The 24,089-nt window shown below is 45.5% G+C and overlaps 1 protein-coding gene and 1 long non-coding RNA gene across 2 annotated transcripts in view; one reads left to right on the top strand and one right to left on the bottom strand.

Annotated features, from left to right (window-relative positions):
- Positions 1-24,089, top strand: part of RERE (arginine-glutamic acid dipeptide repeats) — a 203,985-nt gene that overhangs the window by 164,181 nt on the left and 15,715 nt on the right. Inside the window, 2 exon segments of the mRNA XM_026715844.2 lie at positions 6,282-6,362; positions 23,818-23,980. Coding sequence (XP_026571629.2) covers positions 6,282-6,362; positions 23,818-23,980 — 244 coding nt within the window.
- LOC148124472 (uncharacterized) lies at positions 9,448-10,750 on the bottom strand. The gene is made up of 3 exons (XR_015739818.1): positions 10,606-10,750; positions 10,229-10,432; positions 9,448-9,658 (listed from the first exon to the last, which is right to left on the bottom strand). It is a non-coding gene; the product is annotated as an uncharacterized LOC148124472 (long non-coding RNA).

The following is a 24,089-nucleotide window of genomic DNA, read 5'->3' as shown; positions in this document are numbered from 1 at the left end:
AAGAAAAGCCTTCTCTGGCTTCCCAAAGCCCCGTGTAGCTGCGTTCGCACAACCTTCTCAGCCCCAAATGAACTATTTTACTCCACCACTTCCCGCAACGCCTGAACTTCGCGGGAGGGCAGTAGAGAGCTTGCCATTGGCCAGCTGGCTTCAGCCGCTGGTGGCGCCAGGGAAGATGCATCTGGGAGGGAACAAAATGGCAGCATCCGAAAACACACACACACACACCCGAATTTCCAGCCCCCACCCCATTGCAATCCTCGGCGGTTACTATTACTGCCCCTTTTCTCCTTCCTTGACTCGGGTAGCTTTCTGGTCCTCGCCCACCTCGATGTGAGAGGCCCATTAGCCAGCACATAAATGACGTTATGTATCTTGTCACCCTATTTTGTTTCGGGAGATAAAATACACCGCAGATATGCAAAGGGCTTGGCGTGCTAACCCCGGGCTCGGTTATTTATAACTCTTCCCCCCCGCCTCACCCACCCACCCAAACCTCCTGTTTACACATTGTGGCAGGGACACCAGAGGACCTCATAAATTATGTCGCAGTGGGAACGTAGAGGAGCATCGACATGGGGGGGGCTGTGGAGAGAGTGGGTGACCCCACCACCCATAGCCATGGTAACTGGGTTTTTTTGCAGAGCGATGACCCCCCCGCCCCCCGCTGCCGCGTTTGAATGTCTTCGTGCCACTGTTTTATAAAAGGGTGGTGGTGGTGGCGATGCCCAGCTGTGCCACGTTCCAAAAGGGGCCCCCCTCTGCCTCTCACAGCCCCCGCCTCCACCCCACAGGCCTTAGAAATAGACCCCCATAAATCTACCACGGTCCCATTTATCGAGCAGCAGCGTTAGAATAAAAACACGAGGTTATAAATAAAGATGCTAAAAGGTTTCCAGAGGAAGTGGCAGGAAGGCAGATTTGCAAGGGGCGAGTGTGTTGTGTGTGTGTGTGTGTGTGTGTGTGTTTTGAGGAGGGGTTGTGTGTGTATACATCTTTTCCTTTTGCAAAATAATTAAGGGCCCCTTTGTTTCCCGGGGGCGTGCCTGCTGGAAGAGGTAGAGCATTTCATCTCGTGGTTGTTGTTTTTTTTTGTTTTGTTTTGTTTTCAAATTTTGCTTCCTTGCAAACTATGTGAATGCATTTCTGGTCAATTTCCTAGGTCCCAAATTTGGTAAAGGATCGTCGACAATCCCAGGTCATAGATTTAAAAACCCTCCTGTGTTGTGTTGTGTTGTGTTGTGCTGTGCTTAGCTTCTCCCCTGCTCCTTGGGTAAAGATGAAAGTTATTCCCAGAAGGTTGCAAACCAATTTAATTACAGGATGTGGAATTTTGGGGAGGGGGGGGCGGGCACAGCAGGGAGCCCAGAAGAGAGATGTCTATTTAAAAATATTTTTAATCTTTCTTCTTCTTCTTCTTCTTCTTCTTCTTCTTCTTCTTCTTCTTCTTCTTCTTCTTCTTCTTCTTCTTCTTCTTCTTCTTCTTCTTCTTCTTCTTCTTCTTCTTCTTCTTCTTCTTCTTCTTCTTCTTCTTCTTCTTCTTCTTCTTCTTCTTCTTCTTCTTCTCTCCTCCTCCTTCTCCTTCTCCTTCCTTCCTTCTCCTTCCTCCTTCTTCCTTCTTCCATTCTCCTCCTCCTCCTCCTCCTCCTCCTTCCTTCTTCTTCCTTCTCCTCCTCCTCCTCCCAGCAGAAGGAAGCAGTCCATCCCTTGGCAATCCCGGGGTCTCCAGTTAGTATTTTAAATATCCAAATCCGGAGCCATGTTGGGCTGTGAAAATTCGTCTAGAGTAGGACAGCAAGACAGGAGGAAAACACCCCTCTGACATCCTAATCACAACAAACCCTTTGCGCTACAACCTGGTGTCATAGACCCAGCCCGGATAATCAGACATAAAATGAATTATTGTTGAGCTGTGATTAAACAGAACTATAAACATTCCCCCACCCCCCACCCCGCCCCGCCACCCCAGAATATGCTTCAGTGTTTGGGATAATCTACCAAGTCTTCAATAATAACACGATGGTTATTACGATTGGTGTCTTTTTTTTTTTTTAATTATTCAATTGACTGTAGCCACTTAGTTAAATTGATGGTTTTTAAATGAGTTCTTACTGCAGTAAAGATTTCAGGGTTATTTAACTTGAACGTTGTTTCTTTCTTTCTTTCTTTTTCTTTCTTTCTTTTTTTTTTGGCACTTTCGTCTGGTCTGTGCAGTTTTTTATTGTTTTTGTTTTTAACCCAGGCCTCTAAAAGTCAAACCGAAAACAATTCGGATCTTTTAGGAGAGAATTAAAAATAAAAATATTAGCGGGTCAGATGGCTGAGGGATGCACCCGAATTCTGAACAAGAAGTGGAAAATCCTTTCTTTTATCTGCCACCTGCAGATTGAAAAAAAATAAAAAATCCCAGAAATTTAGTTAGGTATGGAGGAAAGAATTGGGAGAATCTCATAAAAATTGTCCTCTGCACAAGTAATAAAGCAAGAATAGCAAGAATTTGGGCTAATTGTAAAGTATAAAATATAAGTAAGTCTTCCTCTGTAGCATCTTTGGACTGAATTGATCTCCTTGTAATTTAGAATAGAATAGAATAACAGAGTTGGAAGGGACCTTGGAGGTCTTCTAGTCCAACCCCCTGCTTAGGCAGGAAATCCTACACCATTTCAGACAAATGGTTATCCAATCTCTGCTTTAAAACTCCCAGCGTTGGAGCATTTACAACTTCTGGAGGCAAGTTATTCCATTGATTCATTTTTCTCACTATCAGGAAATTTCTCCTTAGTTCTTCAGACCACTGACTCTTAAATGTAGTGACTTGTGACTCATTCACAGGCCAAAGACCCCCTTAACAGGGTGCTTGGGGTCCCCATTTTGCCCTGGTATGGAGGCAGCAAAGAAACGAAATGGTTTTGCAGAGACCACCCAAATCTCCATTTAAGCCGAGGGTGTCCAACCTTGGCAACTTTTTAAAACCTGCGGACTTCAACTCCCGGAATTCTTGCTGGCTGGCTGGGGAATTCTGGGACTCGAAGTCCACAGGTCTTAAAAGCTTTTCCAAGGCTTTTCCGAAGCATGGGTGAACTAGGCATGTGTGCATTCTTAGTGTGGACATCTGGAACTTGCGTGGCCAAGTAGCTCTGAAGTGGTGGCTCCTGAAGGCCAGTTCAAGACCATCAGCCCTTTAGGCTGGAGTCACTAGAGGAATTTTGCAGGGTGCGGCCGTTGGGCCAGTTGATTTTTAAACAGCATGCTCATTTTACATATGTAGATTTAATGATGATGATGATGATAATAAACAATTGCACTACTGAGAACATGGTACATTTTAAGAAGATACTTAAGTTGATACCTAGGATGCTGGCAGCAACCTCTATCAGCACCAGTCACTGGTATTTGTGATATATTTTTAAATGTTCAATTGACTTGAGTTTCATGTTTAATGAATAAAAGATGATCATCATGATCGTGATAATAATAAATGATAGACAATAAGAGAGACGCACAGATGATAGATTGATAGGTAGATAGATTGATAGACGATAGATTGATAGAAATAGACAGACGATAGATAGGTAGACAGTCAGAGAGAGAGATGGATGATAGGTAGGTAGGTGGATAGATATAGATTGATTGATAGACAAACAGACGGATAAAAGATAGATGGATGGATGGATGGATGGATAGATAGATAGATAGATAGATAGATAGATAGATAGATGAGAGAAGAGAGAGATGATAGGTAGGTGGATAGATTGATAGATAAAGTTAGATGAGAGAGAGAGAGAGATGATAGATAGATGGATAGATTGATTGATAGACAGATATAGTTAGATAGATGATAGATAGATAGATAGATAGATAGATAGATAGATAGATAGATAGATAGATAGATAGATACACACACACACACACACACACACACACACACACACACACACACACACACACACACAGAGAGAGAGAGAGAGAGAGAGATGAGTTCCAGTCCTGTCTTAGCCATTGGAAGCCCCTGGGTGACTTTGGGCCAGTCCTTCTCTTTCAGTCCAACCCACCTCACAGGGTTGTTGTTCTTGTTGTTATGGGGAAAAGAGGGGGAGGAAAGTGTGTTGGGTAACGTCCGCTGCCTTGAATGCTTTTGTGAAAGAAAAATAAACAAAAGGCGGAGGCTGCACGTGAATTCAAGGTATAAAGGCATCCTCCTTTCCCCCTCTCCACCGCTTTGCGTTGCAACCTTTGCCCGTCCTCCCTCGGCCTCATTTGCACCCTCCCGGCTCCAAGCCAGAAAAGCCGCGGCAACCCACCGCAGGCTTTTGGCAACCCCGCCAGGTCGGGCTGCCTGTCCGGCGCGGAGTCCGCCTTCCCCCCGCCGCGATCCAGGCCGCCTTTTGCAGCGCGCCCAGCGCGGCTCCCGGATCACATGTGAAGAAGCCGCCGCCGCCGCTCCTGCTCCCTCCTCCCTCCCTCCCTCCTCCCCTTTGTGGTGTCAGAGGCTCCCCGGCGACGACCAGGATCCCCCGACCCCCGGGCCGGCCTTGCCCCGCCAGGACACCCACCCCACCCCGCCCCGGGGCCCCCTCCCGCTCAGGGCCCCCGGACTGGGCTGCCCCCCTCCCTCTCTCTCTCTCGCCCCTTGTGCCGCTCTCTTTGCAGGTTGGGAATCTCTGCCTTCCTTTCCTCCTCCTCCCCCCTTCCTCTCTCTTGCAAACCGCTTTGGGGTCCTGGATTTTGGGGGGGGGTTGGGGGAGGGGCTGCACGTCCCAGCCCCCGTTGCAACTCTCGGATGGGGTGGGGAGGGGTCTCGGGGAAGCCCCATTGCAGGATTGCATGCTTCCTTGCAAGCTGGATTGGAAACGAGAGAGCTGCTTCTTCCTCCTCCTTCCCCTCTCTTCTCTCTCTCTTTCCTTTCTTTCTCTCTTCTCTCTCTCTCTTTCTTTCTCTCTTCTCTCCCCCTCTCCTCTCTCTCTCTTTATTCTCTCTTTCTCTCCCCCTCTCTTTCCCTCTTTCCTTTCTTTTTCTCTTCTCTCTCTCTTTCTCCTTTCTCTCTCTTTATTCTCTTTCTCTCCCCCTCTCTTTCTTTCTCTTTTTCTTTCTTTCTCCTCTTTCTCTCTTTGCTCTTTCTCTCCCCTCTCCTCTCTCTCTCTTTCTCCTTTCTCTCTCTTTATTCTCTCTTTCTCTCCCCTCTCTTTCTCTTTCTCTCTTTCCTTTCTCTCTCCCCCTCTCTCTCTTTCTTTTTCTCTTCTCTCTCTCTTTCTCTCCCCCTCTCTTCTCTTTCTCCTTTCTTTATTCTCTCTTTCTCTCCCCTCTTTCTCCTTCTCTCTCTTTCTCCTTTTGCTCACTTTCTCCTTTCTCTCTCTCTCTTCTCTCTTTCCCTCTTTCTCTCCCCCTCTCTTTCTTCTCTCTCTTTCTCCCTCTCTGCCTTTCTCTCTTTTTCTTCCTTTCTTTCTCTCTTTCTCTTTCTCTCTCTCCTCTCCCCTCCCTCCCTCCCTCCCTCTCTCCTTCCCCCACTTTTCCATCCTCCCCCCCCACTCCAGGAGGTGTTTGGAATGGGGAGGGGGTCCTGTTTCGCTAGAACTGGATTATTTGCAAAAGTCGTGGGAGACTTTTTGCAGCCTCTGGATGCTGAAACGACAGTGAAGATATTTTTCTTGGGTTTGGTTTGGTTTTTTTAAAGAGGAAAATGCAGGAAAACAAACGTTGTTTTTTTTCTTCCCTGTGGGCAAAGCTACTTTTTAATCTGTTTTTTTAACCCGATTTTTATTTATTTTTCTAAAATAATGTGTTTATTTGTTGTTTCAAATAAGGGAAAAGAGTTGTTTCCCACCTTTCCCTGCTCCAGCTGCCAAAACTCCTTCCCCCCCTTTCTTTCTCAAGGTTGTTCCCAAATGGGAAAACTTCCTGCCCTTCCCCCCCTCCCCCCCCCCCCTCCCCTCCCTCCTAATCGTTTCCTTCCTCCCTTTTAACCTGGAACTAGTTGGTGCTTTTGAGTTTTCCCCATGTTGTTTTCCCTGGGATCGGCAGTTTGGCTTCCTAACAGCCCTCAGAAGGATGGACCTTCTTCTTTTTTGAAACAGACCTTTTAAAAATAATTTCAGGGCCAAAACTGGGAATTAATGCGCGGAGGAGCGGGGAAGATATATTAAAAGTATTTTTTCGGCAGCTCTTAAAACCTCAAGGTTCCTTTTCTTTTTCTTTTTCTTTTTTTGGGGGTATGATTGAAAAGATGCCACTCAACGTCCAGACCCCGCTGACTTTCTATTTTTATTTTTATTTTTTAACCACAGAAGCGGTTCATTAAAGGCCTCCGGCAGTACGGCAAGAACTTTTTCAGGATCCGGAAAGAATTGCTTCCCAGTAAGGAGACGGTGAGTATCCCTGGACTTTATGTAGCTTGCTTTCATGCACACAAACTACACACACGCGCGCACACACACACACATCTCTTGCTAAAATGCCTTTCTTGCATTCCTCCATTTGCTGTGACGGAGGAGCCTTTTTTTTTTTTTTAACCCTCGATGGGCCTTCAGTCTAATGTTTTGGGGGGTGGATTGCATCTGGTTGGTCGCCGTTTGAGATCTGCTGGTGGTCGGGAAGTCTTGCCTCTCTCCTCCGAACTTCTGGGATCGACCCAAGCTTGGTTTTCCCCAGGTCGGGAGTGGAAATGGAGTCATAATCCAGCATTTTTTTGCAAGGAGGAGGAGAGGGGATGTAAAAGGAGGGCAGTCTTAAAAGCTGTTTTAGTTGCACCGCAGGAAAAGGGAGGTCTGGGTTCGGTAGATGTTTCCCTCCAGTAAATCAGATCGGGGTTCTTGATTCGGGGTTCTTGAATCTCCTTGATTCGGGGGGCTGGCAAGCCACGATTTTGTCAGCTGATTTCAGGATCTGTTCTCCTTTGACCTGTGCAAAGCCTTTTTTTTTCCCCCCCCCCAGTGATCTGGGGTGTAATATTGGAGGGGGTGCCTGCTTGAGTGATTGGGATTGGCCCTAGATTATCTAATCGGCTATTATCTATTTGCCTCTGGATTCTTGTCCAGCGTATGTGAAAACAGCCTTAAAACGTGGGAGTTTTTTTTTCCTTCTGGTGTTTTGTGGCAGCACTAAGATATTTATTTTTCCAAGGTTTTGGACTCTATCCTTAAACATGGCTGGCTCATTGATGGTTTTACACAAGCCGACCTGTTGTGGGTTGCTTTGACCTAAATGGAGGGCAGGAAGTTCTTGTGATTGTGAGTCATGCTTTTCATTTAATTGAATAAACTGGGACCTGGAGGGGGGTTTTCCCCCCCCCCCTCTTTCTGTCTCTTTCTTCCTGGTACAAAGGGCATCTGTTGAGCCCCCCATTCTATGACCCAAGGAGCTGTCACAGAGCAGAATTAATTGCGGCTTCGACACACGGCTTCTCGAAAAAACCGCTTCCTACAAAAGTTCCTTTTGGGGGCTGTGTGGGGGGGGAGTCGGTGTTGTTTTCATGGCTGGCCTGACCCAGGAACCGGTGATCAAGGGAGAGGACAATAATACTTTGCATTTTAATGACCTTCCTCTTTGGAGGGAAGAAAAACTGGCTTTGGAAGAAGTGAAGCTTTTACATACACACACACACACACACACACACACACACCATGGGCACGCTTACTAAAACAAACAGAGGCCCTGGAAACTGGCTGGTTGTTGCTGTTTTTTCTCTCTCTCCTCTGCAGCCTTTCCAAGTATATCGTGAGGGGATCTTTTTTGGGGGGCGGGAGAGTTTGCAGGTGCCTCTGAAACGGACAGGAGTATTTTCGAATTATTTTGACAGTTTTTTTTCAACCTGGGCTGGGGAAATTCAATGTATAAAGGCATCCTTCCCCCCCTCCTTTCCCCTCTCCACCGCTTTTCCACCAAAAGTTGGAAGGGGGTTGCTTCATTATACAGGCCAATGCAAAGGTAGGTAGGTAGGTAGGCAGGCAAAGGAGATGGATGGATGGATGGATGGATGGATGGATAGATACAAAGGTGATGGATAATAGATGGAGAGGTGATAGATAGATAGACAGACAGATAGACAGACAGATACATAAACAGACAGACAGACATAGATACAAGGGTGATAGATAATAGATAGAGGTGATAGATAGGCAGGCAGACAGATACAAAGGTGGTAGATAATAGACAGGTGATAGATAGATAGATAGATAGATAGATAGATAGATAGATAGATAGATAGATAGATAGATAGATAAGTGATAGATAAGTGATAGATAATAGAGAGGTGATAGACAGACAGACAGACATATATAGAGGGGATGGATGGATGGATAGATAGATACAAAGGTGATAGATAAATAGATAGACAGACCCACATATCTCTCTATGTCAATGGCCAGTTGCATTCTGGGGAAAGACACTGTCTTGCCCAGGCTGAGAATTCTGTGATTTTGAGTTTGTCCAGATTACAGAAGGCCGTTCTTCTTTATTTTAAAAACAAACCGGGAAATGCAACACCCACCCCCCTCTGGAGGTCCCTTCCAGCCCTCTTGATTTCTAGGTTCTGGATTAGACCCTGGTGTGAGAAACTCCCCCTTGTCTCCTTCCTCCTCTGCTTGATCTTGAGGGGGTGAAGGAGGGTCAGGATTCTTTCAAGTGAGGTTTTGTGCGTGGCACAGTTTCAAGCTTTGTTCCTATTATGGGGCAGAGAGACCCCGGTTGTTGCCATTTCGAACCGCTAGGCCCCACGATGGCAAACCTAGGCCACCCCTGCTGGAAGGGGCACAGAGAGCCCCCTCTGCGGGCATGCGAGCTGTCACCTGTTGCTCCTCTGCGTTCTGGCGCATGCACGTGGGAGGGAGCACCGGAAACCGGAAGAGCAATTCCCCAGCAGTGCCCTGGCAAACTGGTCTTCGATGCACGCCTGTGCACCGGCCAGCTGGTCTTCATGCGCGCCGGGAAGCTAAGCTTCTGGCTTCCGGTGCTCCTGCCAGATGTACGTCGGGGAGCTACACTTCTAGTTTCTGGCATGCGCACTCCCATTTCGGCACTCGGTGCTGAAAAAGTTAGCCACCACTGCACTTAGGCTCTTAAGCCAGGATCAGTGAGGAATGGTGGCGGTGAGGGAATGGGTGGAAGATCACTCTGCACTTCCACAGAAAGCCGCCTCTTTGGAGATGCTCCATCCAACCCTCGGCTTAGAACTTGAGCCCGCTAGAGAACTGGAAGCGTTCAGAGTTATTTCACTGGACGTAACAGAGCACAAACTCCTTGAAGTTTCTCCTCAGGAGCTGGAAGGAGGAGAGTGCGTGGAATTTTAATTCCCAGGGTAAACCTCTTTCGCTTGCTTCTCTTCTCCAAACAGAGCTCCAAAAAAAACCCCTCTTTTTTTTCCCTGTCCCTTTGAAAAGATTCTCAGGTGTCACCCAAGGAAACCCTTCATTCCTGGTTTAATTTCACCCAAGCTTGAGCCTCCCATTTCCCCCCTTTAAAGGATCTGCGTGCCACAGGTTCGCCATCATGGCTCCAAAGACTGGACATTTTCCACATTTAAGAAATGGTCTTTGTTGTTGGGTTGGTCCCTCTACCAGCAAGACTCTGGCTGAGATAATAACAATCCATATCAGCTCCTGACAAACTTACAGAGGTGTAATCGATTATACAGTCCCCATCGTTAATCAACTACTTCACTTGGTAACTGGAGAGAGAAAGAGAAGAAAAAAATTAAGACCGTAGAAATAACATGGTGCCCACAAATTCTGTTTGCTATGACAAGGTCTGGAGTAAATCTGCATGATTTTAGTGGCTTCCCCCCGACCATCTCCAAAAAACAATAGCGACCATGTAAGAATAAATAAGCCTCTGGAATGGGAAATAAAAAAAGAACTTATTAAACTCTAGTTGCTTAATTCCTTCCCAGGTATTTTGCTATGCTATTAGCTTGAAATGTATTGTTTTCTCTTTCTCTCTCTCTCTCTTTCTCTCTCTCTTTTTCTCTTTCTCTGGGCATAAGAGAGTATTTTTAACTTCTGAAAGGAGCCTGCAGCTAGAGATAAAAGTCGGGGAGAATGTTTGCTTTGTAAATCAAACTCCTCCAAATAGGCACATCTGACAGAGATGAGAAAATCTCTCCCTCCAGTTTATTTCAAAGCCATTTTGTCCGGCTGCAGGGCGAGTTCCTGGCGGGCAGTTTAAAGCTATATATATATAGCTTTAAACACCACCCCCCTCCCCTATATAGATATATATATAATAAAAAACACCCTACTGTTCAGGTTTTTATGGGCCGTTTCTCTGGAAACTTGAGGCTCGTTTGAAATCAAAACGCCGACAAAATGCAGCAAGGCCGTTTTGAAGAGTTTAACCCGGGGCCAGTGGGAAGAAAAAGGCAAGAGGCCCATGCAGGTTTGAAAACTGGGTTTAATTCTTCAATCCACTTGATAGGCATTCAGACCTCAGATGTTCCTGTGTCCTAAGGAGTGACGAAAGGAAGCTGTTAAGAGAGCCGGAAAGACATGAGCCTCAATTTGTGATAGTTGGCACCTCTGCCCCGGGGTGGTGAGGGCCAAGTAGGCTGTGCATTAGAGGTTTTGCAGTCCTTGCAGCCTTGTTCTCCCCCTCCTTTGCCCCCCCCCCCCCCATTACCTCCTAGCTGGTGAGTGGATAATCTGGCCTTACATAATCCGCCCTCTGCAGCTCTTGCCCGGCCACGGATGCCACCATCCTGCTGCAGTCTTCACTGAGGGGGAGGGGGGCTACCTTGGTCCTGCAAGCTGGAACTAAGAGGAAACCCTCCCCCCTCTTCCTTCTCCTCCTTCCAGGGAGGGGTCTGCAAGGAAGCTTTACTCCCTAGCCCTCTCTCCTTGGAGCCTCTTCATTTTTACACAGTTCCTGGGCTTGCACAGAGTTCCATTGCACACATGCACGCGGCCGCCCCGGACGTGCTGTGCAAGCATGTCTTTGCGGAGGCTGAAAGATTCCCCCAATCTCTCTCTCTCTCTCTCTCTCTCTCTCTCTCTCCCCACTCCCTTTCCAGCCTTTCGCTCGGCCTCCTGATGCACCCGAAGCCGAAATTTTCCATTAGGCCGGGAAGCGGCTGCCAACATCACAACAAGCCAGCTTTTCTTTTCTTTTTTTTCCCTTTCTTCTCCCTCTGCAGCCCGCCCTGTTCCTGCCCAGCCAGCACTTCCCCCTCGGTGGATATTAACAGTAGCAGGGAGGGGTTTGGGGTGGGGGGGGGTGGGGGGGGGTTCTGCAGGCTATTCAGGCTCTCTTCTCTTGATGCCATGTCTTCTCTCTCTCTCTGTCTCTGTCTCTGTCTCTCTGTCTTTTTCTTCTTTCTCTTTTTATTTCTCTCCTCTCTCTCTCTCTCTCTCTCTGTCTTTTTCTTTCTGTCTTTCTCTTCTCTTTCTTTCTGTCTCTCTTCTCTCTCTCTGTCTCTCTTTCTCTGTCTCTCTTTCTCTGTCTCTTTTTCGTTCTGTCTCCTCTTTCTCTGTCTTTTTCTTTCTCTTCTCTCTTTCTCTCTCTCTTTTCTCTGTCTTTTTCTTTCTGTCTTTCTTTTCTCTCTGTCTTTCTCTCTTTCTTTTCCCTCTGTGTGTCTTTTCTCTCTTTCTCATCTGTATTTCTTTTTATCTCTTTCTCTTTCTCTCTGTCTTTCTCTTTCTCTTCTCCCTCCTCTCTTTCTCTTTTCATTCTTTCCTCTGTATTTCTTTGTCTCTCTTTCTCTCTGTCTTTTTCTCCCTCATTCTGTCTCCTTTCTTTCCCTCTTTCTCTTAGTTTCTGTTGGTCTAAACTACTGGCAGTTGGCTTCCCCTGTCAAGTCGAGAACTCTGATTGCTCAGAGAGGCCTACATTTCCCAGGGTTCTTTGCGCCTCTTAGTTTTGAAGATGAGGGGGTGACTTGAGGGGTTAACAGTGTATGTACGTGTGTACACACACACACACACGCACACACACACCGTGCCATCAATGGAAATTGTTTGAATCTTTAGTATTTGTAATTTTGTTTCCTGGACTTCAAAGATTGGTCCTCCTCCTCCTCCTTCTTCTTCCCCTTCTCCTTCCTGTCCTTTTCTTTCCCCCTCTTTTTCCTCCTCCTCCTTCCCCATCCCCCTCTCCCCCTTGTCATCCTCCTCTGTTAAAGCCCAGCTTAACCTTTCCTTTTTGATGCAAGCTTTATTTATTCTTTCCACGCCCCAAGCCAAAGGGCAGGATATTTATAAACTCTCCTGTTATTCCTGTCATTGGCGATGACTTTATTTTTAATGTCCCGGGCTAACTAAGAAACTCACTGGCCTAAATTATTGTTATCCAGACCCCCTCGGCAAGCTAACTTCAAGCGCCGCCTTGAACCGTGGAAATAACATCAACTCCAAAATGCCTAATTTCATGTTTAAATGAATACATCACAAGACACACACACACACACACACACACACACACCACTCCAAATACTCTCGTCGTAACTTGGGGAAGGTCGAAATCATGAGTCACGATCAGCCTTTCTAAGCTGGGGGACCCATAGGGCTGTAGATAGATAGATAGATAGATAGATAGATAGATAGATAGATAGATAGATAGATAGATAGATAGATAAGATAGAAAAAACATAGATAGAAAAGATAGAAGAAAAAAGATAGAGATAGATAGATAGATAGATAGATAGATAGATAGATAGATAGATAGATAGATAGATAGATAGATAGATGAAAAAAGATAGAAGAAAAATGATTGATAGATAGACAGTTAGATAGACAGACAGACAGACAGATTTATTTCATCACCTTCTTAACGGCCAGCGAGGGAGGGAAGGCCAAGTGAGCGTTTTCCCCCTGACATGAGATTAAGGACTTTATTGATCTGGCAGTCCGAGGCCTGCTATTATCCACTGCCATTTGATGTGTCTGGATATTTCCTGCCGAGCTTCAGAAGTGAATTCTTGGGTTGCCAGGCTTTTCAAGTTTATTTAAAAAAAAAAAAAAGAACGCAAAAGAAAAAAAACACCAGGATCAAAAGAAAGGACCCTGTGTTATAATGCTCTCGTCGGCCTTCTTTGGATTTATTTGCTGTTTGGAGGACTTGGGGGAGAAATCTGATCTGGTTCGCCTTATTTCATCTCCAAAGCTTTTTAACTAGAGAGCACGCAGGCTAATTTCTTCAGCACAGGAATGAAAACCAACTTGCGAGCAGTTGAAGGATCGGTTGTGTTTTACTGCTCTCTTGGTCGTGGTTATGGCCAAATTGAAAGGCTTTCTTGGAAACCTGGAAAGATTCGGTTCTAGGTGAAACTTCTAAACAGAAAAGAAGAACAGAAGACGGGGACAGATGAGACAAAGACAGAATAGGAATAGGAATAGAATAACCGAGTTGGAAGGGACCTTGGAGGTCTTCTAGTCCAACCCCCTGCTTAGGCAGGAAGCCATACAGCATTTCAGACAAACGGTTATTGAATCTCTTCTTAAAAACTTCCAGTGTTGGAGCATTCACAACTTCTGGAGGCAAGGTGTTCCACTGTTTAATTGTTCTAACCTTCAGGAAATTCCTCCTTAATTCCAGGTTGCTTCTCTCCTGGGTTAGTTTCCATCCGTTGCTTCTTGTCCTTCCTTCGGGTGCTTTGGAGAGGATAGCTTGACTCCCTCTTCTTTGGGGCAGCCCCTCAAATCCTGGAAGACTGCTATCGTGTCACCCCCAGTCCTTCTTTTCATAAGACTAGACATACCCAGTTCCAGCAACCGTTTTTTACATCGTGGCAACTTGCTAAATTATATTCATTCTCTTACTCATTCAAGATTAATCAGTTGTAGTATATTATTATTATTACCACATATTTCAATTTCTTATTCTTCTATCTAACCATTCATAAAATAACTAATCTTGGGGTGTTCTCAAGCTGCATATCGGGGTGCTGTACTCTTGCCTTGGTTATTTATTACTATTTTGCTTCCTCTTATCACAGCATGGTCAAAAAATAGGATACTGGGTTTTTTTTTAATAGTAGAAAATCATTTTAAAATGGAGGTGCATAGAAGATCCCTAAAAATATTAGCCTAAGTGACGGTTGTTTTTTTTTTAAACTTAATGCAGATTGTTGGCTGGCCCTTCAGTTATTTTCCTAAGTCATCTTGCTTTGGTACAAAGGCATGTTTTTGGCACAACTCACATAAGCATGAAGCATTGGAATCGGAGACGAAATTGCATTGTAGTTGCTTGAGCTGAAATCGGTCAATTTTTGCTTATTGGGCATGAACCTTTAGCATTAGCAAAATTAAATAGTTTTTACAGGCAGCGCAACGTGACTAACATCGGGTCAAAGCAGGCAGGAGAGAAAACTGGAATTCAGTTTAAAGATGGTTAGGAGGAGCTTATTAAAAATAAAAAAGTCCACTAAGCTATGAAATTTTAGTTTAGAGATTTGGCGTCCCACAACCAAATAGCTCGGGATCTTCTGCAAACTCAAGAGGTGGCATCCACCTCGTATCATCCAGATAGACTTCCCAGTGGGGTCTCTCTGGTTTCCCCATGACTTGTTTTGAAAAAGCGGAGTCTCTCCTGCACTAAAATTTCACCCCCCAAAAGGTAAGGGGACAGCGCTGTGCCAGAAATGGAAACACAGGGAAAGTATATAGACCAGTGGTGTCAAACTTGATTTCATTGAGGACTCCATCAGGGTTGTGTTTGACCTCCAGAGTGTGTGTGTGTGTGTAGGTGGGTGTGGCTAGCTCGATGTCATTGTGTCTGGAGGTGGAGGGCACCTGTGGTGGCCAAGTACTAAGGCAGGACATCCCTCAGACCCTCCCTCACTGTCATTGTAATCTTCCCTCCCTCCTTCCTTCCTTCCTTCCTTCCTTCCTTCCTTCCTTCCTTCCTTCCTTCCTTCCTTTCAGTCTCCTTCCTTCTTTCTTTCTTTCCTTCCTTCCTTCCTCCTTCCTTCCTTCCTCCATCTCCTTCCTTCCTTCCTTTTTCCACCTCCTTCCTTCCTTCATTTCCACCTCCTTCCTTCCTTCCTTTTTCCAGCTCCTTCCTTCCTTCCTTTTTCCAGCTCCTTCCTTCCTTCATTTCCATCTCCTTCCTTCCTTCCTTCCTTCCTTCCTTCCTTCCTTCCTTCCTTCCTTCCTTTTTCCATCTCCTTCCTTCCTTCCCTTCAATCTCGATGGAACCCATCCTCATTTCCACCCTTATCAAAGGCCCGAAGCCAGAAGAAGCCAGCCCTAAACCTGCACAGGGAACAGCATCGTCTTGGGAGGCACTCTGCCTTCCTCCTCCTGTAGGCTATCTTGGAAGACAGCAGAAAGGGTCTTTTGAAGTTCAGCCTTGGAGGGGTCCTGCTTCACCCCACCCCACCTGCCAAGACTTCAAAGGGGAGAGATAAGATAAAAGGAGGCCCAAGAAGGGTTGTGGCTTGAGTGGAAAAGCTTGTTTTGTCTGCACAAACCGGCTTTATCAGCGCTCCTTATTTTTGTTTGTGGAGGTCGGCGGCGTGGTTAGAAGCTCCAGTTCTGCTTTGAGGCTCGATGTGGTGGTGCTTGCACACGCCAGACACACAGGTGTCAACCGGAGAAGAGCCAGCGAGCTCAGACTGATAGTTGATCCTTTGTTGCAACACAAAAATGCTCTTTTCTCTCTCTCTCTCTCTCTCTCTCTCTTTTCCTTTCCAGTTGACTGTCTTCTCATCTCTTCCCCTATTATGGCAAATTGTTATAAAATTGGAATCTGCCTGCCCTTCCAACCTTCTGCCGGAGCATCTCACGTGTCCCTTCATCTAGGGCTCTTCTCCAGCAAGGCTGGGATGGACAGTCGCCATGGCAACTGCGCCACAATTTAGTTACCCGTATTAAAAAGAAAATAAGCTGGAATATATCTCATCTTCGGTTTTATTTACTTCGCCTTTCCCCACCCCCTCGCCAATCCCTCGTCCCCCCCCCGGTTGCGCTGATGGACATTATCCTGGGATTGAAATGCTCAACTTAAGGAAGCCATAGTAACCCCTTAGTATCTCAAAAGGGGGGGGGTTGGACCTGCATTTAGAAAGCAGATCTCTTAAGGGTGGAGACGGAGACCTCGAAAAGCCACGATCCTAAGTCGGAAATAGATCTTGAGCTGTTTATTAGACATCTGGAGAGCCACTGGTGTAGAAGACGTGGCCTTCAGTTGGAGCCAGCATGCAGCTTCTGGGTTTTTCTCAGAAGTGGAATATCATGCTTCTAGTCCATCTGGATAAGCAACAAAAAGTATGCAGTGAAAAAGGTTCTTTGCATACTAAAGATGGTGAGAGTTGTATCTTGGCATACTTCGCAGGAGCAGAATCCACAAAGGGTCCTTGGTGGCTCTCTAAGCTTGGTGGTTTTCTTGCAGACGTTTCATTACCTAGCTAGATAATATCATCAGTGCTAGTACTGGAGGAAGGAAGGAAGGAAGGAAGGAAGGAAGGAAGGAAAGAAGGAAGGAAGGAAGGAAGGAAGGAAGGATGGATGGATATTTGTAGCTCAGGGTTGACATGAGGATGCCTTGGCGTTCTCTGATCTTGGTTGTTTTCTTGCAGACGTTTCATTACCCAATTAGGTAACATCATCAGTGCTAGTAGTACCAAAGAGAAATTTGGGAGGAAGGAAGGAAGGAAATAGAATATTTGTAGCTCAGGATCGACATTGGTGCTCTCTGAGCTGACTTGTTTTTCTTGCAGATGTTTCATTACCCAACTAGGGGAGGGGGAGTAGAACTCCTTAGCATCAGAGTGTGTTAATAATAATAATAATAATAATAATATAGGAATAAATATTAATGGTTCTGATGGTCATTTGGAAAAATCCTTTCTTAGTGAGCACCGAGAAGCCAAGAGGAACAAATTTTAAGTTTGTAGGCTTTATGGTTCTGGAGGTTTTGTGATGATGCATGAGTGGTCTTTCACCTTTTATAGATAGATAGATAGATAGATAGATAGATAGATAGATAGATAGATAGATAGATAGATAGATAGATAGATACTGTGGGTAGGTAGATAGATAGATAGATAGATAGATAGATAGATAGATAGATAGATAGATAGATAGATAGATAGATAGATAGATACATACTGTGGGTAGGTAGGATAGATAGATAGATAGATAGATAGATAGATAGATAGATAGATAGATAGATAGAAAGACAGGGTGGGATAGATAGATAGATAGATAGATAGATAGATAGATAGATAGATAGATAGATAGATAGATAGATAGATAGGATGGGATAGATAGATAGATAGATAGATAGATAGATGATAGATAGATAGATAGATAGATAGATAGATACTGTAGATAGGATAGATAGATAGATAGATAGATAGATAGATAGATAGATAGATAGATAGATAGATAGATAGATACTGTGGATAGGTAGGATAGAGAGATAGAGAGATACTGTGGTAGGATAGATAGATAGATAGATAGATAGATAGATAGATAGATAGATAGATAGATAGATAGATAGATAGATAGATAGATACTGTGGGTAGGATAGATAGATAGATAGATAGATAGATAGATAGATAGATAGATAGATAGATAGATAGATAGATACTGTGGGTAGGTAGGATAGATAGATAGATAGATAGATAGATAGATAGATATAGATAGATAGATAGATACTGTGGGTAGGTAGGATAGATAGATAGATAGATAGATAGATAGATAGATAGATAGATAGATAGATAGATAGATACTGTGGGTAGGTAGGATAGATAGATAGATAGATAGATAGATAGATAGATAGATAGATAGATAGATAGATAGATAGATAGATAGATAGATATCAAGTTACAACAGCTGGAATCTGCCCTGGTGGTGTGAGACTAGCTCTCTCCTGCACAGAGAGATGCTCGGGCGCAGGACCTTCTAAAGATTTACACCCCATTTCGCATCAAAGCTTGCCGAGGTTGTTTTCCGAAACCAGCGAGAAGAAGAGAAACAGCCCCTGATTTACAACTCGGAATAAGTGTTTATTATGACAAGTGTAATCTAATTTTAATTAGCAAGGTGCCTCGCGGTATGTTGCTCTCTCCTTCCCCTTCCATCACGAATGTCTCTTTCTTTTTTTTCTCTCCCCAGTAACTTACAGCTTTGTTTCTAGTGCCGCTGAATTATAAAAGACGGGAGATTAGGATGCCAGCAGACCCAATTAGAAGGGGACAGAAGCCTCCCTGCTGCTTTTTAAAAACGGGGGGGATCAAAACGATTCTTTTATAAATTAACGGGGTCCCCCCCCCCCCCGATTCGCAAACCCATGGCATCGGCCCGTGCTCCAGGCTGCCAGAGAGAAGGCAAACATCTCCAAAGCAAACATCTCATTTTCCCCAACTGTATTATACTAGATAATCCCATCGCTGCAAAAGAAGGGGGGGGGGTAAATAACTGAGATTGAACGATGCTTTCTCTCCCCCCCCCCGCCTTCTCCGACAGCCATTAGCTGCCCTCCATGAAGAAGAAGGGAGAGGTGGGGGAAAAAGCATTTTCTCTGGTCTTCCCACTCTCCCCCTCCCCAAATGGATTTCCCACCATCCTCTGTCATTCAATTATCACCTTGGGAAACACACACACACACACACAGATATATAACCTCCCCCCCTCCCACCCCCCAGCCCCCTCTACCCATCATTAAATGTAACACTGCCATCCTACATTATATAGGCTGACCCTGACGAGCTGCCACTTTGATGCTGGCGCCGAGGTAATAAAGATTGCACAAACCAGGAAGGGCAGGTAGAGGGAAAACGCTCGCCTAGGACTCGAGAGAGAGAGTCGAAATTCCTCCCTTTGCAAACCTGGAATTGGGGTTTGGGCAGCAGTGCTTAATCTGGAAAACCCCCATTGGCAGAACGGAATAGGAATAGAACAGAACAGAACAGAATGCAAAATAAAATTACGATAGGATAGAAATCAGAATAGAATAGAATAGGAACAGAACAGAACAGAATAAAATGCAAAATAAAATTACGATAGGATATAGGATAGAAATCAGAATAGAATAGAGAATAGAATAGAGAATAGAATAGAGAATAGAATAGAATAGAATAGAATAGAATAGAATAGAATAGAATAGAATAGAATAGAATAGGAAATAAAATAGAATAAGAAATAGAATAGAAATTTAGTTTAGTTTAGTTTAATGGCCAAGTGTGATTGGACCCACAAGGAATTCGTCTTCTGTGCATAAGCTCTCCGTGTACATAAAAATACATTCATCAAGAATCATAAGATGACTTAGTGATAGTCATAGGATACTAGATAAACAATCAAATCGTACTAAATAAAACAATATATATCGTAACGCAACAAGCAACAAGGTTATAGTCATAAGTGGGAGGAGATAGGTAATAGGAAGGATGAGAAGAAGAAGAAGAATACAGTCTTAGTAAATAGTTGGACAGTGTTGTGGGAATTAGTTGTTTAGCAGAGGGATGGCATGCGGGGGAAAAAACTGCCCTTGTGTCTAGTTGTTCTGGTGTGCAGAGCCCTATAGCGTCGTTTTAGCAAATGTTAGCACAGCAAAAGGGGAAGTCGTCCCATTTACAGCCTATCAGGAGGTGGAAAAGAGAAAACAGGAGGGTTTTGCAAGCTCTTTGCAGAGAATTTGAGCCATTTGGTGTTAAAAGTCTCCGCTGTGAAGTGTGGGGAAACTACAAATCTTTTCAACAGATTTTCAAAAGGTAACGGACCACCTAACTCGGGGCTCTTCAAACTTGACCGCTTTAAGACTTATGGACTTCAACTCCCAGAATTCTTCCTCCAGTCCACATTAGCTCAGGAATTATGGGAGTTGAAGTCCACAAGTCTTAAACTTGCCAAGTTTGAAGACCCTTGGACTAACTGGTGAGAAAGGTTTGGCCTCTGGTTCAAATCATCCAGTTTGAATTAAACCAACATCCGGGGAATTCGACCTGATGCCTGCCAGTAATTTTGGGGCACAAGTCTCATCATCCATCGAGCCGAAAAGATCCAAAAGCCTTGAATCACCGCTTGAAAAATCCACGATGCAAAATATGCAGATTGAGATTGGAACAAACCTTGTTTATTTAGCATTGCCATGAGGACAACAAGCCTGGATGGTCGGTCCCCTGTTTATCTTTTCAGTGTATCAATGGTGCTTCTAAACTGCTTTTTTTAAAATAATAATAATAATAATAATAATAATTCTCTGTTCTGGTTTGCATTAGTCATCCTTTCTCTTCTCCCTTCCTGTCATATGGCTGGTCTTTTTCTGGCTTCTGGTTTGGGTGTAAATATAGCACGGCCATCCAATCCCTGAAGCTGTCGCTAATTTTAGCTCCCAAGTTGGAGTGTATAATGCTGCATTCTGGCATGAGGGGCAGTCTCGCCCACAAGGCCCAGCACCCACCCTTCTACAAAAACAGCCTTAAAAATCTCCTTTATTAGAGCCGACAGTCCATATTTTTCATCCAGGTCTCCAAGAAAAATTGGTATTTATTTCTTTACTTCTTCGCTTGAATTTTGAAAGCATCTGGAACGAGCGTTGCTGGAAGTGGATTTATTCTGCGCTGCCCAGGCAGCCCCCTTTGGGGGAGATCGGCAGCCATGTAAATTTGAGAAGTAAAAACAGAAGTAGTAGGAAATTAAAGCAACCTTGCTGGGAAATAGAGCAGGCCCCATCCCGGCACACCCTTACTTAAAAACTTTCCATAGTAGTGCCTGTCCTGATGAAAGCTGTGTGCAGTGGTGTGCATCGGATCACGACTTGACGTTAAATGGGGTCACCCAAGATACAGAGATTTAGAGGGAGCACCCAAAAATGCCTTCCGCCCCCCCAAGAGCCAAATGGAGTTAGTTTTTCCTTGAAGACATTTCGCTTCTCACCCAAGAAGCTTCTTCAGTTCTGACTCAAGGGTAGAGAATGGAAGGATTTATATTCCATTCTCCACCCTTCTGTCAGAACCGAGGAAGCTTCTTGAATGAGAAGTGAAACGTCTTCAAGTGGGGGGAAAAAGTCCAGTTACCTCTTGAATTGGGAGGGTGTGGGGAACACGTTTTGGACAGCCAGGACCTGCATGGCCAAGTATCTCCATAGACGTTGAGAACCGTCTCTATTTGGGCCTGGACATTTTAGGAGCAGGAGAGGTTTTTGAGGTGGGGCTAAGGGAGATCATCCAGACGGACGGAGGGTTGGCTTCTGTGCTGCCAATGAACAGCCCCCCCCCGCTGGCTAATTTACAAAGCAGCCCCTTTGTACTCGGGGCCTCCTTGTCCACAACTCCTTGTGTTAATGTTCTGGGTGGCTTTTGTCCCCTGCATGAGGGGCGCATGCAGTGCGTGTTTGATTGATGTTCCCCTTGCGGGGGGCGGGGGGGGGCTTCCCTGTCAGCTGCTTCCTTGACGGGTCCTTTGTCTGCACAGCAGGCCCCCTATAATCCTCCGGGATTTGCTCCATTCCAGCATTTTAATTCCTTAGCCAGACACAATCGCCATTACTAATACCACTCTATAAGGCCTTAGTAAGGCCACACCTAGAGTCCTGCATCCAGTTTTGGTCACCACACTATAAAAAAAAGAGGTTGAGACTCTAGAAAGAGTGCAGGGAAGAGCAACCAGGAGGATTAAGGGGACTAAAACATACGAAGGACAATTGCAGGAACTGGGCCTGGCTAGTCTAGGGAAGAGAAGGACCAGGGGAGACAGGAGAGCAGTCTTTCAATATTTGAGGGGCTGCCCCAGAGAGGAGGAAGGGGGTCAAGCTATTTTCCAAGGCACCTGAAGGCCAGACAAGGAATAATGGGTGGAAACTGAACAAGGAGGGATTGAACCTGAAAATGAGAATTTTTCTGACAGAACCATCAAGCCATGGAACAGAAGTTGCCCTCGGAAGTTGTGGGAGCTTCATCACCTGAGACTTTGAAGAAGAGATTAGACTCCCATCTGTCCGAAATGGTGTAGGGTCTCCTGCTTGGTCAGGTTGGGGTTGGACTAGATCAGGAGTCACCAGCCTTTTGGACCTCATGGACCACCAAACTCATAATTTTAAATCCCGTGGACCAGAGAAAGAAAGAAGGGGGGAAGGGAGGAAGGAAAAGAAAGGGAAGGAAGGGAAAAAAGGAAGGGAAGAAAAGACGGAAGAAAGGAAGGGAGGGAGAATATTTATAGCCCAGGTTTAACATGAGTTGACTTGGTGCTCTCTGAGCGTGCTTGTTTTCTTGCAAACATTTCATTACCCAAGTAGGTAACACCATCAGGGCTAGTACTGACTAGGACCTCTCACGCACTTATTATCTCTCCAGCCTTCTACCTCCTCCCTCCATTCATCCCTCCATCTCTCCCACTTGCTTCTTGCAACACACACCCCACTCTTTTACTCCTTACCACCAGAAGACTAATTCATTCTGCCCCAATCCAAGCCCTGCCTGGTCATTTAACCTCCAGCCCTTCGTCTCTCGCAAGCCGTCGCTGAAAAAGCTACATCAGCTAACCCGTTTATGTCTTAGATCTATGAATATTCACTCTCCAGAGGAGACCCAACCTGGCAGCCGGAGTTGGAGGTTTGCGGAGATGGTTAGATCATTCAGAGAGGGTGTGGGAAGAGCCAGAGAGACAGACAGACAGACAGAATCACATACACACCCTCTTGTGGGCAGTTGGAGGCAGTGTTCCTTCCAACTTGCCAAGAAGTCAGTCAGGAACCCAGACAGACAGACAAAGACACAAGGAGTTGAAATCCACCCACCGGACTTTTAAAAACTCCACATTACACCTGCTCTCTCGTTGGAATCCGATTTTCTGAACACGAGCCAGATTCATTACGCTGCGGGATCACTGCCGATTTCTCTCCTGGCGGGCGCTTTGATTGCTTAATTATCTCCGTATCCATGGAAGATTTAAAAAAAAAAAAATAGATTGTCTTCTTACGACTTTAGGATTGTGGGAAGAGCTTTGAGTAGGAGATCATAGAAGTGGTTTTTTTCCCCCCCCAATCCCAGTTATCACCTGCCCTTCCCTCCCTCCTTTCCCCTTCCCTCTTTTAATTATCTCATTTTAGCTATTTTTAATGCTTATAATTCATGTAAAGGATTCAACTTGGAGGAGTGGGGAACGCTCCTTTCTCTCGTGATGGGAATGCTAGCGGATCAAACCAGTGGATATGAGCCAAAGGTGCTTTTTCAAGAGGCCACTGGACTTCCTTTTCTTTTTTCTTTTTTCTTTGAATCCTTCTGATCTTTACCATCCAGTCAGAGTCGAAGAAGCTTCTTGGATGAGAAGCGAAACATCTTCAAAGAAAAAACAACAACCAGTGGCCTTTTGACAAAAAAAAAAGAAAAAAAGCACCTTTGCGACAACCAGGACCTGGATGACGACAGGCTTTCAGTGGATATAGAAATGCAACTTTGACAAGGAAAGCCGACCCTGTCCTCCAGGTGTCAACGCTCAATTTCCTTGAGGGCCGCCTCAGGGTTGTGTTTGACCTCGGGGAGGCTGGGGTGCACATGGCCAGCTTGATGTCACTCGTGCCTGGGGTGGCCTGAGTGGCCTGCCAGTGAAGTTGGGCTCCTGAGCTCCGTTTCCAGCTGCGATGGCCTCCTGCAATCCTCCACCAGCAAAAGGGAACTTGGGAGGGCCTCTCACAGCCCTCCCGAGCTCCGTTTTTGCTGGCAGAAGCACCGCGGGCCGGTCCTTTGCTGTTTCCAGGGAGGCCTCTCGGGCCAGATCTAAGCGCCCTGCGGGCCAGATCCCACCCATGGGCCTTGAGTTTGACACCCCTGCTCCAAGGCATTAGGAATGGATTTTGCAAAATTTTGCTTTCGTTTTTGTTTTCCTGTTCCCTCCAAGGGTTTTCCTTTCTCGGCTAACCTTGCGATCCCGCTCTCCTTCTCTTTTCCCCCAGGGAGAGCTGATCACCTTCTATTACTATTGGAAGAAAACCCCAGAAGCTGCCAGTTCCCGGGCTCACCGCAGGCATCGGCGACAGGCTGTCTTTCGGAGAATTAAAACCCGGACAGCTTCCACTCCGGTTAACACCCCCTCCAGGCCTCCTTCCAGCGAATTCTGTAAGTAGGAAGCCGAGAACATTGGGGTGGCGGTGGGATCGATCCCTGTTTAGATGCATAGGGTCAAATTGAAAGTTGTGGTTTTCTCCACTATGGGCCGGGCCCAGCT

This window comes from Pseudonaja textilis, chromosome 18 (genome assembly GCF_049901715.1).
Source record: "Pseudonaja textilis isolate UNSWEBS1 chromosome 18, rPseTex1.2, whole genome shotgun sequence".
Taxonomy (NCBI): Eukaryota; Metazoa; Chordata; class Lepidosauria; order Squamata; family Elapidae; genus Pseudonaja; species Pseudonaja textilis.
Note: the sequence above shows the minus strand (reverse complement) of the source record. Positions and strands in the feature narration are given on the sequence as shown.